Here is a 22890-nt window from a genome sequence, read left to right on the forward strand (position 1 = left end):
TCTTTTCAAGTGTTGCCCAAATATCAATCAGTGGAATTCTGCCTAAAACTCATGTTTCCAGGTTATTCTGGGACCAGAGGAATAGTAATTCTAACAAATTCCATGTTTATTTGTTCTGGGTTCTGGTTTTGAAAATCACTATAAAATCATATCCCTAACCTCCAGAAAACAAGTTATTACTGATTATTAAACTAAAACCACCTTTACAGTGCAACCGTTAGTGCTGAGTGAATTAAGTCAGCACTCCTTTTAGTACCTGCTCTGAAATCATGAAAAGATGATTACTTAGTGTCTTCACATGCCCCCAGGTGGCCCACGTGACCAGCCCCACTTCACTGCAGAGAGCACCCACGTGACAGCATTAAGAACGAAACAGCCCTCCCACCCCTTCAGGTCCTGCTCTTAAGGGTACTGTTGAGCATCAGTGTTGTCTTAGAATGTTCTTAGAGGTACTAATTAAAAGTTGTTACCACACCACTGTTTCCTTTCTACGGAACTATTTGAGGCTTAAACTTTACTGTTAATGATGCTTGTTGTTAATGTGCTTGTTGGTATATAGTCATTTTCATTTCACAGCTTACAAAAATCATTCTCTAACTGTATATGTGTCTTGTTTAAAGCTATTTTAAAATACATACAATTATATCCACAGCACTTAGTTCATTTAATTTTTATTATAAAGCAATCTACTAAAACATAACAACTGTATTAGACCTTTACAATACTTGTTCATGTGAGGTGTGGTAATCAGAAATCATAAAAGTCTTTTTTTTTTTTTTTAATTTTTAACAATCATTTGTGCTTACTTTTCCACATAATGTCCAAGTTATATGCAGCAAAAAATTTCTAGCTGTTGTGTATCAGCCTCTTGTGACTGAGCAATGGTGATTTAGTTTTTAGACCTAAAGTCTGTAATTGCAATACTTTTACAGAAAGATGTTGCTCTAAGTGCTGCTTGTTACTTATGAAAGACAGGTTTTTCCACTTGTTCTGAATGCTGTGGTCAAACCATAGCACGGACATTAAAAATAAATGACATACATTTGTCTCCTGAAATTTTTTTTTTCTCTCAGCAACAAGGCACAAATATGGGGCGAAAGTATGTGTTTTAAAACCAGTCTCAAAGAAATGCTTCTTAATGATTCTCTAGCTAGGTTTTTCATTCAGCTTTTATTCATTCTGAGTTGTTTAAATATCATTACAGTACATTATATCCGCTATAAACATCTTTGGTTAGGTCAGTTCAGATGATTCCATTCTCAATTCTGGGTTTTGCCCAGAACAGTCAGGTGCCCCTCAGCTCTCCCTGTGGAGGAGGTGCTGAGAGACCTGCTCAGCCCGCAGACAAGAGGCCCAGGGAGGCCTTTGATGTATCTTCAGGTATTTGGACGTCTGTCATATAGAGACTGAAGGAGACTCAGCCAAAAACCTGAACTAGATTTCTCACCGAGAAAACTGTTTAAAACAATGGGACAGATGCCCCAGAGATTCTACGTTCCTGGCATAAGAGGTTTCCAGACGATGCTAATGCAGCAAAAGGCTCTAAATTTCCTACATTAAGTGAGATAATAAAATGATCTCTAAGCAAGCATCTGGGAGCCTTGGTGGCTCAGTGGTTAAGAGCTTGGCTGCTTACCAAAAAGTGGGCATTTTGAATCCACCAGCCACTCCTTGGAAACCCTATGGCACAGTTCTCCCCTGTCCTACAGGGTCGCTGTGAGTTGGAATCAACTCAAAGGCAACAGGTTTTTTGTTTTTTTTTTAAGTAAACATATGGATTTTTTTTTATATGGATTCAGAGATGATTGTGTATGTACAAAATCTCCCAATCTGCCAAACAACTAGAATAAGTGCATTTAGCATGGTTGCAGGGAATACAAATGGTTTTTGTATTCGTATATATTAAAAACCTGTTGCCATCGAATTTCCATTTGATCATTACGAGTATATATATAATTTTACATATTAGTAATAATCAAATGGAAACTACCCTGTTTTCTGCATTGAATTTTTTTTGATATGTTTTCATTAATGGAAGCATGCTGAGTCATGGAGTGTATTTAAATTCTTGGTTGGTAATATGGATTTTTAGAAATATTATTTGGGAATACATGGTTCCCACAAACCTTGGAGAATTCTCAGGCACAGAATTAGTGGGTCTCATCTGTCCCACTGGTCATGGGTGGCAGGATGTATTGTGACACACACCCCCACACACAAACCCCATGTGCACCAGGGTTCTCTATCACAAGGAAACCATAAATATGCTTACAAGGCTTATCTAGCCATACAAAACCAAAAGAGACAAAGCTTTTACCCATTCTCACTTTCTGGATGCATTACCTCACATTTAAGGCTGATACCCCAGCTATTTTGCTTCAATGAACATTTCTTTCACCTTTCATCATTACCCAAGTCTCTGATGGAGGGCAGCAAATACTTCCAGTGGAAAAAGTAGAGTCCCAAGAAACCTGACAGCTGGAAAAAGTGGGTGGGATACCATGTGTCCCAGGGGTCATGAAAGGATTACAATTGTATAGGCTCACAATTCTAATCACAACACCCATTTTAGACTCTGAATTAATTTCTATAAGATTATTTTGAAAGGGGGGCTAGGAATATCTGAGAAGAAAAAGAGCTATAAGAAAATAATTTCTTTCTTTAAAACAACAAATGTTGTTGTCTGCTATCAAGTCAGCCCTTTGACCCCATGCACAACAGAAGGAAACACCGCCTGGTCCTGCACCATGACCAGTTGTGAATTGGACTGTTGTGATCCACAAGGTTTTTACTGGCTAATTTTTGGAAGTAATCCATCTTAGTCTGGAAATTCCACTGAAACCTGTTCAGCATCACAGCAACATGAAAGCTTCCAGTGACAGATGGGTGATGGCTGCAGATGAGGTGTATTGGCCAGGAATTGAACTGGGGTCTCCTGTTATGAAAGGTGAGAAATTCTATCACTGAACCATCCATGTCCACTATAAAACAGCAGTCACGGATAAACCACATTATGTTCTGGAATAACTTCTGTAATTTCTTGTTCAGCAGATCATTAGAGAACAAGACCGACATGTAGCTAAAGCATAGTCCCCAAATTTGATGTGCCTGAGTGAAACTAACAAGAATGTAAACACCCTTCATGGTGAAACAGGACTCAGGGCTTGAGATTTGTACTTGATGGTCTGATCTGTAAAGCCTGGTGTTGGCTTGCCACAACTGAGAAATAGCACCCTCCCTCTCTGTAATAGGGTCCGTACCAGGTGTTATCTGGTGCTGTCTCCATTTGGGTTCCCCTGAAAGCAAGGGTTGAGCCAAGGACTTGAATGCAGTGCAAACCTCACTAGCCCTATTTTTAAATCAAAAGTGCCAAGTGTATATATACTAGCTGTTTGTATAACTTAACCTGTTTACAAAGTAGTTTTCATTTATAGAGTTGTATTTTTTTCTCCTATTGCCAATCATCTTTACTCATAAAATGCTCTAACAATCTCTGCTAGCAAATAGTGCAAACATGCTTTGAAATCCAAGAGCAGATGTAAGGCATTACTCCAGGCATTTCTACTTTGCATGTGGGTGGGATCATTCCATACCCTGGGCTGCTCCTCTTACCCTGGGCTACTGCCATAGAAGGCTTTCTCAAATTTAGAGGAGGCTCCATTTTAACTTCTTATAAGGATCTTGAAAATGCTATATGTCCTCTAAAAAAAAAAAAAAAAATCCAATTTAGGTTTTAAGGAGTTAAACATCTAATTGGTTTAAGGGAAGATTAAGACTTGCCCTAATTTCATATGTCCTATACTTGGTTGGAAACCCTGGTGGCGTAGTGGTTAAGTGCTATGGCTGCTAACCAAGAGGTCAGCAATTCGAGTCTGCCAAATGTTCCTTGGAAACTCTATGGGGCAGTTCTACTCTGTCCTATAGGGTCGCTATGAGTCGGAATCGGCTCAATGGCAGTGGGTTTGGATACTTGGAGTATTCTTTATAAAATTATCAAAATAGAATAAAAGGCTGGCTTTTACCATTTATTTGATTAAAAAGGGAAAAAACTCATTTTATCAAAATAAAAAGTATGTTTAGGTTTTAGTGTTGTTGCTCTAAAAATTGAAAGTCCTGTAATACTATCTGCCAACTGCATCTGAAAGCTTACTGTCCTGCTCTGGCTAGAAGCGGGCCTGGCATATGACATTATCAGCTACTGAGAGGAAGAACCTTCCAGCACAGAGTGCAAAGCTCCATGTGTGGCACACACTCACTTGCAAACTTGCCTTCTTTCTCACTTGCAAGATAGTTTTCTAACACTTAAATTAGCCAAAATATGAAACAAAAAGCTGGTGAGAGGGAGGGAATGAAAGAAGAAAGGTTCTATTTTTGTGAGAATTACTAGTTTTTCAATCCTTGCCAAAATCCTTGCTATTTTGGCAGTATATAAAACATGGTTAACTGTTTCACTGCTTCACGGACTGAGAAAACAAAATGTGACAAATGCTTAATATTTAGAATTACTCTCTTATGACCACTCTCATCTGTAAAAAGAGGCCAAATCTTCTGAAAATAACTCTGCCTATACATCTTCCCAGCTGACTGTTCAATCAATTCACCAAAATAAAAAACAGGCTTACTGTTTGTCATGGATTGAATTGTGTCCCCCCAAAATGTCTGTCAACTTGGCTAGGCCATGATTCCCTTGTATGGCTGCATGATTGTCTACCATTTTATCTTCTGATGTGATTTCCCTATGTGTTGTAAATCCTATCAGTATGATGTAATAAAATGGATTAGTGGCAGTTATATTGATGAGGTCTACAAGATTAGGTAGCATCTTAACCTGATCTCTTTTAATATATAAAAGAGAGAAGCGAGCAGAGACACATGGGATCCTTCATATACCACCAAGAAACCAGCACTGGGAGCAGAGCGGGTCCTCTGGACCTGAGGTTCCTGCACTGAGATGCTCCCAGACCAACATAAGATTGATGACAAGGACCTTCCTCCAGAGCTGACAGAGAAAGCCTTCCCCTGGAGCCAGCACCCTAAATTCGGACTTCTAGCCCACTGGACTGTGAAAGAATAAACTTCTCTGTGGTAAAGCCATCCACTTGTGGTATTTCTGTTATAGGAGCACCAGATGACTAAGATATTGTTATTATACTCTGCCCTGAAGGTTTCTGAAATCAAGATGCATTCTTTCTACTAAGATCATGCTCATCAAAATAACCAGATAAGCTTTGCATCCCGTTCTCGGATTGAGGCGGTGGAGAGGAAAATTGCCTGACCTCGGTGGTGAACGAAGCAGCTGCTGAAACTGATTATTCTTGTGTTTCTCCGCTGGGTACACAAAGATTATTACTTCTTTTTTCTACTCAAGACCACAGAGGTTTCCTTATCTCTAAAGGAAGCCTTCTGGTAGAGAATGGAAGTCCATTTCCCAAGTCCTTCAGAGACTATCAGTATTTCAGATGTGGAGGGGAGGCGGAGCCAAGACGGCGGAATAGACAGACGCTTCTGTCGAGCCCTCTTTACAACAAAGACCCCAAAAAACAAGTGAAGCGAGTATATTTGTGACAAGCTGGGAGCCCTGAGCATCAAAGGCAAGCTTAGACAATGAACGGAGGGGCAGGGGAAGGAAGAGACTGTTCAGAAGCGAAGAGGCATTGCCAGACCTGAATCGCGGGGAGCCCTCAGGCACCATTCCTGAAGCGGCGGGGCGGTGGCAGCAGCAGCGGGCTGGTCCTAGCGTTCAGCTTCAGTTTCCTCAGGGAGGAGCAGCCAGCCACACAGCCCACTCACGCCTCCAGAACCTGAGGAGAAGGGAGCTCTCAGCAGAAGCTAACTACTTGCGTATATTTTGCCGTGCCCCACCCCTACCCCCAGGCCAGCTTCAGTGGCTGAATCCCTGGGCTTGAGATAGACCCTGGTGAGCACCTGGAGCCATCCTCCCAGCTTTGGGGAAGGAAAAAATTTGCAACTGGGGGAAAAAGATAATTTGCTACCTCCATTACCTGGGGGAGCTCAGGACAGAAGTGGCTCCCATCCAGGCATAAACGGTCCATTGACCTTGAGCACCTTTCCCTTCTGCATGGACCTGTGTGGGCCTATTTCGGGACAACAGGCCCTTGTTGGCAAACTCCAACCATTTCAGTGGTGCAGTGGAGAAGTGGGTGTTTGACATTTAGCATTGCTTTGCCTATTAAACAGGGTCCTCACCTACTCACAACAGGGACCTAAGAACTGGTGGCTCCACTTGGGTCGCCCAGTCACCCGTGACAGGGGTCCAGGGAAAACTGGTACCTCCCAGTCCTTACAACAAAAAACTTTGGGTGCCCATGGTCCCTCTGCAGAGCCCACCCACCAGCTACTCTAGGGAACAGTTCTCAGCCCCCTGCCTTGTTCAGAGCGTGACCCCCTGCTGCAATCAGATACCAGTATATACGCCAATCACCGCTGCCTCTCTAAGACTGTAGGACAGAGCCTGTACCACACACTTAATATCAGCTACCTGGAAACCTGAGCTGAATTCATACAGGAAAACTGAAGGGACTCCTAGACTGATATACCTGATAACAATTCTAGCCAGCTGAGGACAGGACACCAGAGCTTCAAAGGTGAAAATAATCAAGCCAGCTCACTCAAGCAACCAATAGGGGTGTACCAAAACAAAACAAAGCAAGCAGCTACGATACAGTAGGCAAGCATAAACTAATACAATGACTTCTAGATGGCTCAGAGACAACAGTCAATATAGAGTCACATAAAGAAACAAACCATGATCACCTCAACAGGCTCTCAAAACAAAGAATCCAGGGATCTTCTAGATGAAAGTGCATTCCTGGAATTACCAGATGCAGAATACAGAAGTTTAATATACAGAACCCTTCAAGACATCAAGAAGGAAATGAGGCAATACACAGAACAAGCCAAGGAAAGCACAGATAAAGCAACTGAAGAACTCAGAAAGATTATTCAGGAACATAATGAAAAATTTAATAAGCTGGAAAAATCCATAGACAGACAGCAATCAGAAATTCAGAAGATTAACAATAAAATTACAGAATTAGATAACTCAGTAGAAAGTCAGAGGAGCAGAATTGAGCAAGTAGAGGCTAGAATTTCTGAACTCGAAGATAAAACACTTGGCACTAATATATTTGAAGAAAAATCAGATAAAAGAATTTAAAAAAATGAAGAAACCTTAAGAATCATGTGGGATCTGTCAAAAGAAATAGCCTACGAGTGATTGAAGTACCATAACAGGGAGGGATAACAGAAAATACAGAGGAAATTGTTGAGGATTTGGTGGCAGAAAACTTCCCTGATATTGTGAAAGATGAGAAGATATCTATCCAAGATGCTCATCGAACTCCACATAAGGTAGATCTTAAAAGAAAGTCACCAAGACATATTGTAATCAAGCGTGCCAAAACCAAAGATAAACAGACAATTGTAAGAGCAGTGAAGGATAAAAGAAAAGTCACCTACAAGGGAGAGCCAAAAAGAAAGAGCTCGGACTACTCGGCAGAAACCATGCAGGCAAGAAGGCAACGGGATGACATATTTAAAAAATTGAAGGAAAAAAATTGGAAAGAATCATATATCCATCAAAACTGTCTCTTAAATATGAAGATGAAATTAAGACATTTCCAGATAAACACAAGTTGAGGGAATTCATAAAAACCAAACCAAAACTACAAGAAATACTAAAGGGAGTTCTTTGGTTAGAAAATCAATAATATCAGGTATCGACCCAAGACTGGAACACTGGGCAGAGCAACCAGAAGTCAACCCAGACAGGGAAATCCAAAAACAACAACAACAACAACAACAACAAAAAAGCCCAACACAGGGTAACGGCGATGTTATTATATAAAAGAAGACAACATTAAATTAATAAAGAGGGACTAAGAAATGTAATCATACATCTTCCATATGGAGAGGAAGATATGGCAATACAAAGAAATAAAAGTTAGTTATAAATTTAGAAAAATAGGGGTACATAATAAGGTAACCACAAAGGAGACAAACTATCTTACTCATCACAATAAAATACAAGGGAAAAATAGAGACTCAGCAGAAACAAAATCAACAACAACAAATATGAGGAAAGGACAATATACAAAGAAAATCTACTCAGCACATAAAATCAAGTGGGAAAAAGAAGCTGTCAACACACAAAAAAAGACATCAAAATGATAGCACTAAATTCATAAAATTCATACCTATCCATAATTACCCTGAATGTCAATGGACTCAATACACCAATAAAGAGACAGAGAGTGGCAGAATGGATTAAAAAACAAGATCCGTCTATATGCTGGCTACAAGAGACACACCTTAGACTTAGAGACACAAACTAAAACTCAAAAGGATGGAAAAAAATATACCAAGCAAACAACAATCAAAAAAGAGCAGGGGTGGCAATATTAATTTCTGAGAAAATAGACTTTAAAGTTAAATCCAACAGAAAGGATAAGGAAGGACACTGTATAATGATTAAAGGGACAATACACCAAGAAGATATAACCATATTAAATATTTATGCACCCAGTGACAGAGCTGCAAGATACATAAAGCAAACTCTGTCAGCATTGAAAAGTGAAATAGACAGATCCACAATAATAGTAGGAGACTTCAACACACCACTTTCAGTGAAGGGCAGGACATCCAGAAAGAAGCTCAATAAAGACACGGAAGATCTAAATGCCCCAATCAACCAACTTGACCTCGTAGACATATACAGAACACTCCACCCAACAGCAGCCAAGTATACTTTCTTTTGTAGTGCACATGGAACAATCTCTAGAATAGACCACAGATTAGGTCATAAAGCAAGCCTTAGCAGAATCCAAAAACATTGAAATATTACAAAGCATCTTCTCTGACCATAAGGCCATAAAAGTGGAAATGAATAACAGGAAAAGCAGGGAAAAGAAATCAAACACTTGGACACTGAACAATACCCTACTCAAAAAAGACTGGATTATAGAATACATTAAGGATGGAATAAAGAAATTCATAGAATCCAATGAGAATGAAAACACTTCCTATCAGATCCTTTGGGACACATCAAAAGTGGTGCTCAGAGGCCAAATTATATCAATAAATGCACTCAGCCAAAAAGAAGAAAGGGCCAAAATCAAAGAATTATCCCTACAACTTGAACAAATAGAAAGAGAGCAACAAAAGAAACCCACAGGCACCAGAAGAAAATAATAAAAATTAGAGCTGAACTAAATGAAATAGAAAACGAAAAACAATCCAAAGAATTAACAAGACCAAAAGCTGTTTTTTTGAAAAACTCAACAAAATTGATAAACCATTGGCCAAGCTGAGAAAACAAAAACATGAGCTGAAGCAAATAACCTGAATAAGAAATGAGATGGGCGATATTAGAACAGACCCAAGTGAAATTAAAAGAATCATATCAGGTTACTATGAAAAACTAAAACAAATTTGAAAACCTAGAAGAAATGGATGAATTCTTAGAAACACACTACCTACCTAAACTAACACAAACAGAGGCAGAACAACTAAATAGACCCATAACAAAAGAAGAGATTGAAAAGGTAATCAAAAAACTCCCAACAAAAAAAAAGCCCTGGTCCAGACAGCATCAGTGCAGAGTTCCACCAAACTTTCAGAGAAGAGTTAACACCACTACTACTAAAGGTATTTCAGAGCATAGAAAAGGATGGAATACTACCAAACTCATTCTATGAAGCCACCATATCCCTCATACCAAAACCAGGTAAAGACACCATGAGAAAAGAAAATTATAGACCTATATCCCTTATGAAAGTAGATGTAAAAATCCTCAACGAAATTCTAGCCAATAGAATTCAACAACATATCAAAAAATTAATTCACCATGACCAAGTGGGATTCATACCAGGTATGCAGGGACGGCTCAACATTAGACAAACAATTAATGTAATCCCCCACATAAATAAAACAAAAGACAAGAATCACATGATTTTATCAATTGATGCAGAAAAGGCATTTGGCAAAGTTCAACACTCATTCATGATAAAAACTCTCAGCAAAATAGGAATAGAAGGAAAATTTCTCAACATAATAAAGGGCATTTACACAATGCCAACAGCCAACATCACCCTAAATAGAGAGAGCGTGAAAACATTCCCACTGAGATCGAGAACCAGACAAGGATGCCCTTTATCACCACTCTTATTCAACATTGTGCTGGAAGTCCTAGCCAGAGCAATTAGGCTAGATAAAGAAATAAAGGGCATCTAGATGGGCAAGGAAGAAGTAAAAGTATCTCTATTTGCAGATGACATGATCTTATACACAGAAAACCCTAAGGAATCCTCCAGAAAACTACTGAAACTAATTGCAGAGTTCAGTAGAGTATTGGGATACAAGATAAACATACAAAAATCAGTTGGATTCCTCTACACCAACAAAAAGAACATCAAAGGGGAAATCACCAAATCAATGCCAATTACAGTAGCCCCCAAGAAGATAAAATACTTCAGAACAAATCTTGCCAGAGATGTAAAAGACTTATACAAAGAAAACTGTGGTACACTTCCGCAAGAAACCCAAAGAGACTTACTCAAGTGGAAGAACATACCTTGGTGGTGGATAGGAAGACTTAACATTACAAAAAATTCTATCCTACCAAAAGCGATCTATACATTTAATGCAATTCCGATCCAAATCCCAAGGACATTCTTTAATAAGATGGAGAAAACAAATCACCAATTTCATATGGAAGGGAAAGAAAAGAAACCCTATTATACCGCCACAGTAGTCAAAAAAGCCTGGTACTGGTACAACAACAGATATATTGACCAATGGAACAGAATTGAGAATCCAGACATAAATCCGTCCATATATGAGCAGTTGATACTTGATAAAGGCCTCAAATCATTTAAATGGGGAAAAGGCAGTCTTTCTAACAAATGGTGCTGGTAGAACTGGATATCCATCTGCAAAAAAATGAAACAAGACCCATACCTCACTCCATGCACAAAAACTAACTCCAAATGGATCAAAGACCTAAACATAAAATCTAAAACGATAAAGATCATGGAAGAAAAAATAGGGACAATGTTAGGAGCACTTTATACATGGCATAAACAGTATACAAAACATTATAACGAATGTAGAAGAAAAACTAGATAACTGGGAGCTCATAAAAATCAAACACTTATGCTCATCCAAAGACTTCACCAAAAGAGTAAAAAGACTACCTACAGACTGGGAAAAAGCTTTTAGCCATGACATTTCTGATCAGCGCCCGATCTCTAAAATCTACATAATACTGCAAAAACTCAACTGCAAAAAGACAAGTAAACCAATTAAACAATAGGCCAAAGATATGAATAAGACACTTCACTAAAGAAGACATTCAGGTAGCTAACAGATATATGAGGAAATGTTCACGACCATTAGCCATTAGAAAAATGCAGATCAAATGTTCACGATCATTAGCCATTAGAGAAATGCAGATCAAAACTACAATGAGATTTCATCTCACTCCAACAAGACTGGCATTAATCCAAAAAACACAAAATAATAAATGTTGGTGAGGCTGCGGAGAGATTGGAACACTTCTACACTGCTGGTGAGAATATCAAATGGTACAATCACTTTGGAAATCGATTTGGTGCTTCCTTAAAAAGTTAGAAATAGAACTACCATACGATCCAGCAATCCCACTCCTTGGAATATATCCTAGAGAAATAAGAGCCTTTACAGATATATGCACACCCATGTTTTATTGCAGCACTGTATACAATAGCAAAAACATGGAAGCAACCAAGGTGCCCATCAATGGATGAATGGATAAATTATGGTATATTCACACAATGGAATACTACGCATCGATAAAGGACAGTGAGGTATCTGTGAAACATTTCATAACATGGAGGAACCTGGAAGGCATTATGCTGAGTGAAATTCATCAGTTGCAAAAGGACAAATATTGTATAAGACCACTATTATAAAAACTTCAGAAACAGTTTAAACTGAGAAGAAAACATTCTTTTGTGGTTAAGAGAGGGGGGAGGGAGGGAGGGTGAGAGAGGGCTATTCACTATTTAGATAGTAGATAAGAACTCCATTAGGTGAAGGGAAGACAACACACAATACAGGGGAGGTCAGCACAACTGGACTAAACCAAAAGCAGAGAAGTTTCCTGAATAAACTGAATGCTTCGAAGGCCAGCATAGCAGGGGCAGGGGTCTGGGGACCATGGTTTCAGGGGACATCTAAGTCAATTGGCATAATAAAATCTATTAACAAAACATTCTGCATCCCAGTTTGAAGAGTGGCGTCTGGAGTCTTAAACACTAGCAAGCAGCCATCTAAGATGCATCAATTGGTCTCAACCCACCTGGATCAAAGGAGAATGAAGAACACCAAAGACACAAGGTGATTACAAGTCCAAGAGACAGAAAGGGCCACATGAACCAGAGACTATATCTTCCTAAGACCAGAAGAACTAGATGGTGCCCGGCTACAACCGATGTCTGCCCTGACAGGGAACACAACGGAGAACCCCTGAGGGAGCAGGAGAGCAGTGGGATGCAGACCCCAAATTCTCATAAGACCAGAGTTAACTGGTCTGAGGCTGGAAGGACCTCGGTGTTCACGGCCCCCAGACCTTCTGTTGGCCCAGGACAGGAGCCATTCCCGAAGCCAACTCTTCAGACATGGATTGGACTGGACAATGGGTTAGAGAATGATGCTGGTGAGGAGTGAGCTTCTTGGATCAGGTGGACACTTGAGACTATGTTGGCATCTCCTGCCTGGGGGGAGATGAGAGGGTGGAAGGGGTTAGAAGCTGGCGAAACGGACACAAAAGGAGTGGAGGGAGAGAGCAGGCTGTCTTATTAGGGGGAGATTAATTGGGAGTGTGTAGCAAGGTGTATATGGGTTTTTGTGTGAGAGACTGACTTGATTTGTAAACTTTCACTTAAAGCACAATTATTTTAAAAAAATATTAAAAAAAAAAAGTAACCAGATAATTGCCACAGGGTAGTTACGATCTGATTGTTACTGTTGGTGACTGTGAATGATGCATGGAGAATATAGCTTGATTTCTAGATGCAAACTCTGAAGGAAGCAAGACAATCAAAAACTTGTGTTGACTAGTAAAAACAAACTTGACACAGAAGTCACAAAGGAAAAATCTCAGAGGGAAAATATATCCAATTGGCTTGAGTCAGTACTTCTCAAATACGAGTTACTACCACAAAGTGCCGGAGAAAGATCTTTCAAGAACCATAAGATAGGGCTAAAATTCACTAAAAAAAAAAATTCATAGCTGAAGATAAATTCTAGGAAGTAGATCCCCTAGACCATTCATGTCTATAAAGAAAGAAGAATGAGATCTCAACTCCTACTATTGTGCCCTTAGGTATATGACACAACATCTTTTGCAATCCCATTTAATACTAACTTGATACTACATAATATACAAACGGGCCAATAGAGATCAAAGTTCAAAATGTTGTTGTTGTTAGGTGCCGTCGAGTCAGTTCCGACCTATAGCAGACCTATGTACAACAGAATGAAACACAGCCTGGTCCTGTGCCATTCTCATGATGTTGTTATGCTTGAGCCCGTTGTTGCAGCCACTGTGTCAATCCATCTCATTGAGAGACTTCCTCTTTTTCGCTGACCCTCAACCAAGCATGATGTCCTTTTCCAGGAACTGATCCCTCCTGCTAACATATCCAAAGTATGAGATGAAGCATTGCCATCTTCACTTCTAAGGAACATTCTGGCTGTTTTTCCAAGACAAATTTGTTCGTTCTTTTGGCTGACCACGTATATTCAATATTCTTTGCCAACACCATAATTCAAAGGTGTCAATTTTTCTTCTGTCTTCCTTATTCATTGATCAGCTTTCACACACATATGAGGTGACTGAAAACACCATGGCTTGGGTCAGGTGCACCTTAGTCTTCAAGGTTCCATCTTAGCTTTTTTAACAATTTAAAGAGGTCTTTTGAAGGTGTGTCCAATGCAATGTGTCATTTGATTTCTTGACTGCTGCTTCCGTGGGTGTTGATTGTGGATCCAAGTAAAATGAAATCCTTGACAATGTCAAATTTTTCTCCATTTATTATGAAGTTGCTTATTGGTGCAGTTGTGTGGATTTTTGTTTTAAGGTGTAATCCATAATGAAGGCTGGAGTCTTTGATCTTCAATAAGTGCTCCAAGTCCTCTTTATTTTCAGCAAGCAAGGTTATGTCATCTGCGTATCACAGGTCTTAAATGAGTCTTCCTTCAATCCCGATGCTGCCTTCTTCTTCATATAGGCCAGCTTCTCAAGTTATCTACACAGCATACAGATTGAGTAAGTATGGTGAAAAGATACAACGTCGATGCACACTTTTCTTGACTTTAAACCACGCAGTTTCCCCTTGTTCTGTTTGAATGACTGCCTCTTGATCTATGTGCAGGTTCCTCATGGGCACAATTAAGTGTTCTGGAATTCCCATTATCGGCAATGTTACCCATAATTTGTTATGATTCACACAGTCAAATGTCTTTTCATAGTCAGTAAAACACAGGTAAAAATCTTTCTGGTATTCTCTGCTTTTAGCCAAGATCCGTGACATTATTAATGATATCCTCTTCCGGATCTGGCTTGAACTTCTGGCAGTCCCCTGACAATGTACGGCTGCAACCACTTTTGAATCAGCTTCAGCAAAATTTTACTTGCATGTGATATTAATGATATTGTTTGATAATTTCTGAATTGTTGGATCACCTCTCTTGGGAATAGGCATTAAGTATGGATCTCTTCCAGTCAGTTGGCCAGGTAACTGTATTTCAAATTTCTTGGCATAGATGACTGAGCACTTCCACACTGCATTCATTTGTTGAAACATCTCAATTGGTATTCTGTCGATTTCTGAAGCCTTGTTTTTCGCCAATGTCTTCAGTGCAGCTTGGACTTCTTTCTTCAGTACCATCAGTTCTTGATCATATGCTACTCCCTGAAATGACTGAATGTCAACCAGTTCATAATACATAATTAAAATTACCCACTTCTGGTTCTGTAGATTCATGGTTCAGGTGGTCAAATTCCAAGGCAGCAGAGGAGTTCACAATTTCTGAGTCCTTGTGTGCTATTCAGGCATCTAGACCAATATGATTTGATTTGTTGTGAGACCATGATGCCAATAAAGCCAGTAAGTAGTGAAAAAGGCTCGCAAAAGAGGCGTTTAAATAGGAAACAACTCTGGTAATATTTCATCTATTTTATTTTAGGCCTATAGAGACTCATTTCATTTTTGCCCATAGGATCCTTCAATACTGCAACTCAAGGCTTTCAGCTTGAGAAATGCTGACGGTATTCTTCCCTTTTGGTTTTCTAATTCAAGGTCTTTGCACATTTCATTACAATACTTTGTTTTCTCAAGCCACCTTTTGAAATATTCTGTTCAGCTTTTTTACTTCATCATTTCTTCTGTTTGCTTTAGCTACTCTGCACTCAAAAGCAAGTCTCAGAGTATTTTCTGACCTCCACTTTGGTCTTCTCTCTCTTTCTTGTCTTTTTAATGACCTTTAGCTTTCTTTATGTATGATGACCTTGACGTTATTCCACAACTTTTCTGGTCTTCGGTCATTAGTGTGTCAAATCTATTCTTGAGATGGTCTCGAAATTCAGGTGGGATGTATTCAAGGTTGTACCGTGGCTCTCCTGGACTTGCTTTTCCTTCAGCTTCACCTTGAACTGGCATACGAGTAATTAATGGTCTGTCCAGCAGACAACCCCTGGCTTAGTTTAACTGGTAACGTTGAGCATTTCCATTGTCTCTTTCCATAGATGTAGTCTATTTGATTCCTGTGGCACTAGTGAAAAACAAGGCCACAGTAGTTGATGGAATACCAATTCAGATGCTTCAACAAACAGATGCAAAACTACAAAACTTACTTGCCTGTCAAGAAATTTGGAAGACAGCTACCTGGCCACCCAACTAGAAGACAACCACCTGGCCAGCCAACTAGAAGACAACCATATTCATGCTCATTCCAAAGAAAGGTGATCGAACAGAATGCAGAAATTATCCAACACTATCATTAATATCACATGCTAGCAGAATTTTACTGAGTATAATTCAAAAACAGCTGCAGCTGTATATCAACGGGGAACTGCCAGAAGTTCGAGGTGGATTCAGAGGAGGACATGGAAGGAGGAGTCATTGCTGATGTCGGAAGGATCTTGGCCAAAGCAGAGAATACCAGAAAGATGTTTACCTATCTTTTATCAAGTATATGAAGGCATTCAACTGTATAGATCATAAAAAATTATGGATACACTGTGAAGAACACTTAATTCTGCTCATGAGGAACCTGTACATGTATCAAGAGGCAGTTGTTCCAACAGAACAAGGGGATGCTGCATGGCTTAAAATTGGAAAAGATATGTGGCAGGGTTGCATTCTTTCACCTTACTTATTCAATATACTGAATAATCTAAGAAGCTGGGCTATCTGAAGAACAACACAGCATCAGGGTTGGAGGAAGACTAATTAACCTGAGATATGCAGATTAACACAACCTTGCCTGAAGAAAGTAAAGATGACTTGAAGCACTTACTGATGAAGGTCTAACACTACAGCCTTCAGTATGGATGACTCCTAAACATAAAATGAAAATCTTTACAACTGGGCTGCCTTAGTCATCTAGTGCTGCTATAAAAGAAATACCACAAATGTATAGCTTTAACAAAGAGAAATCTATTTTCTCACTGCCTAGTAGGCTACAAGTCTAAATTCAGGGTGTCAGCTCCAGGAGAAGGCTTTCTCTGTTGGCTCTGGAGGAAGGTCCTTGTCATTAGTCTTCCCTTGGTCTGGGAGCATCTTAGCACAGGAACCTCAGGTCCAAAGGATGCGCTCTGCTCCTGGCGCTGCTTTCTTGGTGGTATTAGGTTCCCAACTCTCTGCTTGCTTCCCTTTCCTTTTCTCTCTCAAGAGAGGAAAGGGTGGTGCAGGCCACACCCCAGGGAAACTTCCTGTACGTTGGATCACAGATGTGACCTTGTAAGGGTGTTACAATTCCACCCTAATCCTCTTTAACACAAAATTACAATCACAAAATGGAGGACAAGGACAGAATACTGGGAATCATGGCCTAACCAAGTTGGTACACATTTTTGGGGGGACGTAATTCAATCCATGACATGGGCCAAAAACATCATAATAAATGACAAAGGACTGACAGGGAGTTCATTCTTCTTGCATCAACAATCAATGTTGATGGACGTCAAGAAATCAAATGATGCACTGCAAATACAATGCAAAAGATTTCTTTAAAATGTTAAAAAGCAAAGATGTCACTTAATGATGTAGGTGCACCTGAAGCAAGCCATGGTCTTTTCAATTGCCTCATATGCATGTGGAAGCTGGACAGTAAGACCAAAGAACTGATGCATGTGTATTGTGGTGTTGGTGAATACTGAATACACCATGGACTGCTAGAAGAAGGCACAAATCTGTCTTGGAAGAAGTACAGCCAGAATGCTACTTAGAAGTGAGAATTAGATTTTGTCTCACTTACTTTGCACATGTCATCAGGAGCCCCACCCCCCCCCCCAAAAAAAACCCATCACCATCAGGTTGATTCTGACTCATAGCAACCCTAATGGACAGAGTAGAACTGCCCCATAGGGTTTCCAAGGAGCGCCTGGTGGATTTGAACTGCTAGACCTTTTGGTTAGCAGACGTAGCTCTTAACCACTATGCCACCAGGGTTTCCTCATCAGGAGCAGGGGCAGACTAATCAGTGAGCATTGTGCTTACTAATCTGCAGTGAACAATTTCACCTGTTTTAGACATTTCATGTGGTGAAATTGTTCACTACAGATTAGTAAATACACACAAGTAAACCAGTGTGTACGTTGATTATTGGGTAATCCAGCCCTAAAGGAGGGACAAATCACTGAAGAAAGACATCATGCTTGGTAGAGGGTCAGCGAAAAAAGAGGGAGCCCCTCAGTGAGACGGACTGACACAGTGGCCGCAACAATGCGGTCAAGCACAGCAAGGATCGTGAGAATGGCACAGGACTGGGCAACATCTTGTTCTGTTATACGTAAGGCTGCTGTGAGTCAGAGTCGACTCGATGGCATCTAACAACAACAGCATGGCGACTCAATTTTGAAAATGTAAAATGAATGAAGGTCTCCATTAAAAAGAGAAGAACTGTATCCAACAAACCACATGCATGTACGTTACCATAAAAACAAGTTATTTTTCAGAAGGAATTCTTTAATCATAATTCAGAAATGTATGCCTCACAAAAGCATTTTAAAGAAATGCTGTAATTTCTAAAATATCAGGAAAGATGTATTTTTCTGCTTCAGTTGCTAAAGTCACTTTCTGTCCATTTCATTACCATCACCATAGTCTCAGTTAAGAAATCCTGAAGATGACCCAGAAAAAAAAAAAGAAGCTAGATGTGCGTAACGTGCAACTTGCTTCTTTTCTTCGAACATTTCTTCTGCCTAAATTATTAAGTTCTTTAAAATTCCTAGGGTTATCTTCATTAAGAGACAATCAATAGCAGCATTTCATTGTCAAGCATAAAAACCCTCAAGAATATCTTTCAGTTGGAAATAAATGAGGGTAGATTCTGTCGCAATAAATAAAGTGTAGGTTATCTTTGAAGGCATAAATTTTGCTGTACTCAATACTAGGAAAAAGGTAATCTAAATATATGTATCCTTTTTCTCCTTTGTTGGAATCTGTAAACACAGAACCTTATTGTATGCAAAAGGATATCTTAGTAAAAGGTATTTTTTGGTGTGATACTTTAAAAGGTTGGTTTTGCTACCATCCTTGTACAAACTAAGTCCCTTCCCCAAGCCATTTTTCATTTCCATTATTACTTGGCTGCACAAACACTTTCCATCCATTATAGAAGCTAAATCTCAGTCCTGGCCCTAGCTCCCTCTTCACCTTGTCAACACATCCCACTTATATATGGACACACAGACCAAGTTTGGGGAGCTGCTCTGCCTCATACCTCACAAAAGTTAGAGTTGAATTAATGCAAATTTCACTGTTCCTGAAATGGGGTTCACTCACATAATTTAACAACACATCCTACTATATTCTGTTAGCCTGCTATTAAAATTCCAAACAACGGATTACAGATGTCCCTTTTAAAGGTCTTTGTAACTTTTCTTAGGGAGTTGGTTACCAATGTGCTAGCAACGGCATTTTTGCATCATTCCTGATCCCCCATCCTCAGAGAATTTTTTTTTTTTTTTTTACCTGAGAATTCAAAGCAGTCATGGGCAGTATCTCCTTCTATATAACTGGGTGAGAATAACTTGATGACAATACTACCAAGTGGACTAAACAAAAGATGGGTACTCAGGAAACAAATCTCTAGTCGGAAGAAGTTATTAGTGACTTCTAAGAACCTACAATCGATCCCATTGGAAAAGACCCTGTAAAATGTGAAAAATAAAAGTAATTGTTTTAGAAGAATTCCATATAACACAAGGTATTAAAACACAGGCCTCGTCTCAAGCAGCCAAACGAAGAACTCTGTTAGGATTTCAGCGTTTAATATCTGTAAAACTGGGAACTGGATAAACAAGCTAAAACAAAGAACTCTGTTGGTATTTTAGCGTTTAATATCTGTAAAACTGGGAACTGAATAAACAAGCTAAAACAAAGAACTCTGTTAGTATTTCAGCGTTTAATATCTGTAAAACTGGGAACTGAATAAACAAGCTAAAACACGTTAAAGGAGCTTACATTTGAGAATCTGAGTCCATGTGAAATAGTGCATTCCACCGTCTCAGGAGACAAAACTCACCTGCCCGATCCAGAGCAGTCTCTGTATCAGAGCAGCGTGGCTCTCACCCCCTCACTACCCTTTACCGCCAAAAGAAAAATTCCAACCATGGCATATTAATTAAGAACCTTTTCCAATATAATGATTAGATCTAAAAACATAAACATGTTTTGGCTTTAAACTATTTTCTAAATTTTTCCCAACTCAGTATTTGATACAATAATCCACCCCAGCAGCAGAGGCCCCAGAGGGCTGTTCTTCACACTCAAGACATTCTCTTGCTTACCAGATAACTGAGAACAATGACAATCTAAAAAGAGACCATTTCTTCTTCCAAACGTCCATTACCAGGTCAGAACAGAAGTAGAGCAGTTAGAGCAAAAGCAAATAGACACATGCATGCTACAGCACACCCACACAATGACAACTTTCACCTGTGCCAGTGGCTACATTTCCTTCCAAACAGGTAATTTAATACACAGTTTTGCTACCAAAAATTCAAATACAATGCTCAAGCAAGGGTATTTCAATCTAAGGGAAAAAGAAGCAGCTTTGATTTTAAAATTGCACTCCATAATGACATCACTATTAGCTCTGAAGCCCTAACACTGGGAAGGGGGCACTGGCTAGCTGAGAAAAAGGCCTGTTTACAGCCGGGGGAGTGAGGAATCTTCGTGGCAACCTGATGCCATCTTCTAGTCTCCCAAACCTTTATTTAGTTGAGAACCAAAAGGTTGAGTCGCTGCTTGAGAATATTTCATTTCATCAATAAACATTAGGTGTCATTATTTTCACTTTTCCTCTGAAAGATCAGTTGAAGAAGAAACAAAGTTTTGTGTTCTGGGTGATCAACATCAATCTACAATTTTGAAACCGACCTATGGCCATGTATATATGCTTAAGTTTTTTTATAACAAGCTTCAGTAAAAATAATTTTTATAGGATCAATTTTTAAAGGGTCATTTTTCTCACATACATACAGCCAGTACATCTTATTTACATACGTCTTCATTTTAATTTTCCTCTTATATAATTTGCATTTTAACTGGTAGACAACTGTTACATACTGTTTTCATAAAAAGGTAGTTTGATAATAATAGTTTGTCTCCACAATGAGAAATGAATACATTCAAGTCTTACTGAATAACAGGGAGATGAAGACTCAGGATGAACAGCCTGTCTATGGAGACAGCTGCCTCATCTGCACACACTACAGGGGGCAGCAACAGAACATGCAGCATACATGATGATGAAGACCTTAAAAAGAACTCTTGACCATCGCTTAATGCTCCTATTGATGTGAAACTTCCATACTACGTTCATTTTTTTCCTCTCAAAAAACACTGATTTTTCTAGTGATATTTAACTTCAAAAAGGTATCTTTGGTTCTTTAACCCTCAGAAAACTGGTATATTTAGGCAACTATTCAAAAAAATAATCAGGAGAATGCATCATTGCCCACAGTCTCCAAAGGGTTAAAGTGCATGAATTTTCTATGACCTATTAGAAAAGGCACCCTATTCCACTTTCTTCTTAAAAGAAACTTTTTCTTTGGTTTCTTGTAACTTTTCAGTGAGTCTATCCTTTGTTTCTTCCATTTTCTCTGTGAGAAGCTCCTTGGTCTCTTCCATCCTGTCCTGTAGATACTCCTTAACTGGAGGAGGTGTTGACATGTAGCCACGACTTCGCAAGTACTTCACAGTAAAGGATGTTCCTCCCAAAGTCACGGTATAGCGGGCAGGTGTTGCAATCTTAAGAAAAAAGCAAACACAGGCAGATCACCGCCTGATTATGACCATAATCTCTTAAAAACTAATTAAAATTCTGATAATAGCTAAGCAATATAAAACTGCTTCATTCTCTCACAAGGTTACTGTAGTAATACCCTACATGGTTTTCCCTCCTAACAAGGGATGCATCTTCTGTAACCTCATCTTATAAATGTTTGTCACTTAGACAACCCAACCAAAAATTACACAAGCATCAAATCAACAGAACTGAAGTCCTTAACTACATACCACTAACAGTAACACAGGTATAAGTGTTTCTATTTCTTAAAAACTCTGCCAAACACTTTATTTCCTTAACATTCCCAACCTTCATCGTCAAGGCTGAATATCTAGAGCTAAACAAGAAACAAAGTACTTCAAATGGTACAAGGCTGGGCATAGGACAAATGTCGCTTTATTACTGAACTGAGTTTAGTCTCATTCCTCTCACTTATCCAGGCTTCATGCTCCCTACTCATGATAATTGGCCCTGGGTCTGGAATCCTCATCAGGAACTTCCATGAGACCAAAAAGTACTAAAAGGGTGAGCACACTGCAGACATGCACAGGTTGAACTATGATCAGAGACTTAAGGACCAGCAATTAAAGAGCGGATGAACTGATCAAAACAAAGAGGCTGCATTGCATTCCGAGGGTTTTGTTTTAAACATCACAGCAGCACTTCTAGCTTACTGCATACCAAAACTCTTTCAAAGAGCTGTCTGTGCTGTCTCCAACTTCTCTCCTCAGTTTTTTCTAAAACTTTCTCCAACCCAGCTTTCACCAGCTCCCCCTCACCACCAAAACTGCTCTCGTCAAAGCACAACGGCCTCTACGAAACTAAATCCAATGGGTAACCTGTAATCGGCCCCTGAACAATTAGGACCATTTGATACAGCTTTTCACTCTTTACTCCTTGGAACATTTCCTTTACAAGGTCTCAGGGATTCCACACTTTCCTAATTTTCCTTCTATCTCACTGGCTACTTGTTTGCAGCCTTCTTCACCAAGCTCTCCACATGCCTCCAACTGTGTAACCCAGAGCTAAAACCTGGGCCCTCTTTCTTCTACCGCTCTCACTCCCTTGGTGACATTATCCAGTTTCAAGTGCCATCTATCACCCATCCCTGACTTCCAGACTGAACCTTCTCCCTGAATTCCAGTATATACAACCAGCTACTCGTTTTCATGGACATGTCCAGTGGGATCTCAAACTTAGGATGTTCAAAACTGACCACCTGATCTTCAACTGTCCCTCCCAGCTCCTCTCCAAGTATTCCCCATCTCAGTAAATAGCAGTTCTATTCTTCCAGTTGCTCAAGCCAAAAGA

The 22890-nt window shown here is 39.5% G+C and overlaps 1 protein-coding gene across 1 annotated transcript in view; it reads right to left on the bottom strand.

Moving 5' to 3' along the window:
• Window positions 1-750: 750 nt before the first annotated feature.
• Window positions 751-22890, bottom strand: part of FAM210A (family with sequence similarity 210 member A) — a 78777-nt gene continuing 56637 nt past the window's right edge. Inside the window, exon 4 of the mRNA XM_003406393.4 lies at window positions 751-21542. Coding sequence (XP_003406441.1) covers window positions 21309-21542 — 234 coding nt within the window. The 3' untranslated portion in view covers window positions 751-21308. The remainder of the gene's footprint in view (window positions 21543-22890) is intronic.

The sequence above is a fragment of the Loxodonta africana genome, chromosome 11 (assembly GCF_030014295.1).
Source record: "Loxodonta africana isolate mLoxAfr1 chromosome 11, mLoxAfr1.hap2, whole genome shotgun sequence".
In the NCBI taxonomy this organism is placed as follows: Eukaryota; Metazoa; Chordata; class Mammalia; order Proboscidea; family Elephantidae; genus Loxodonta; species Loxodonta africana.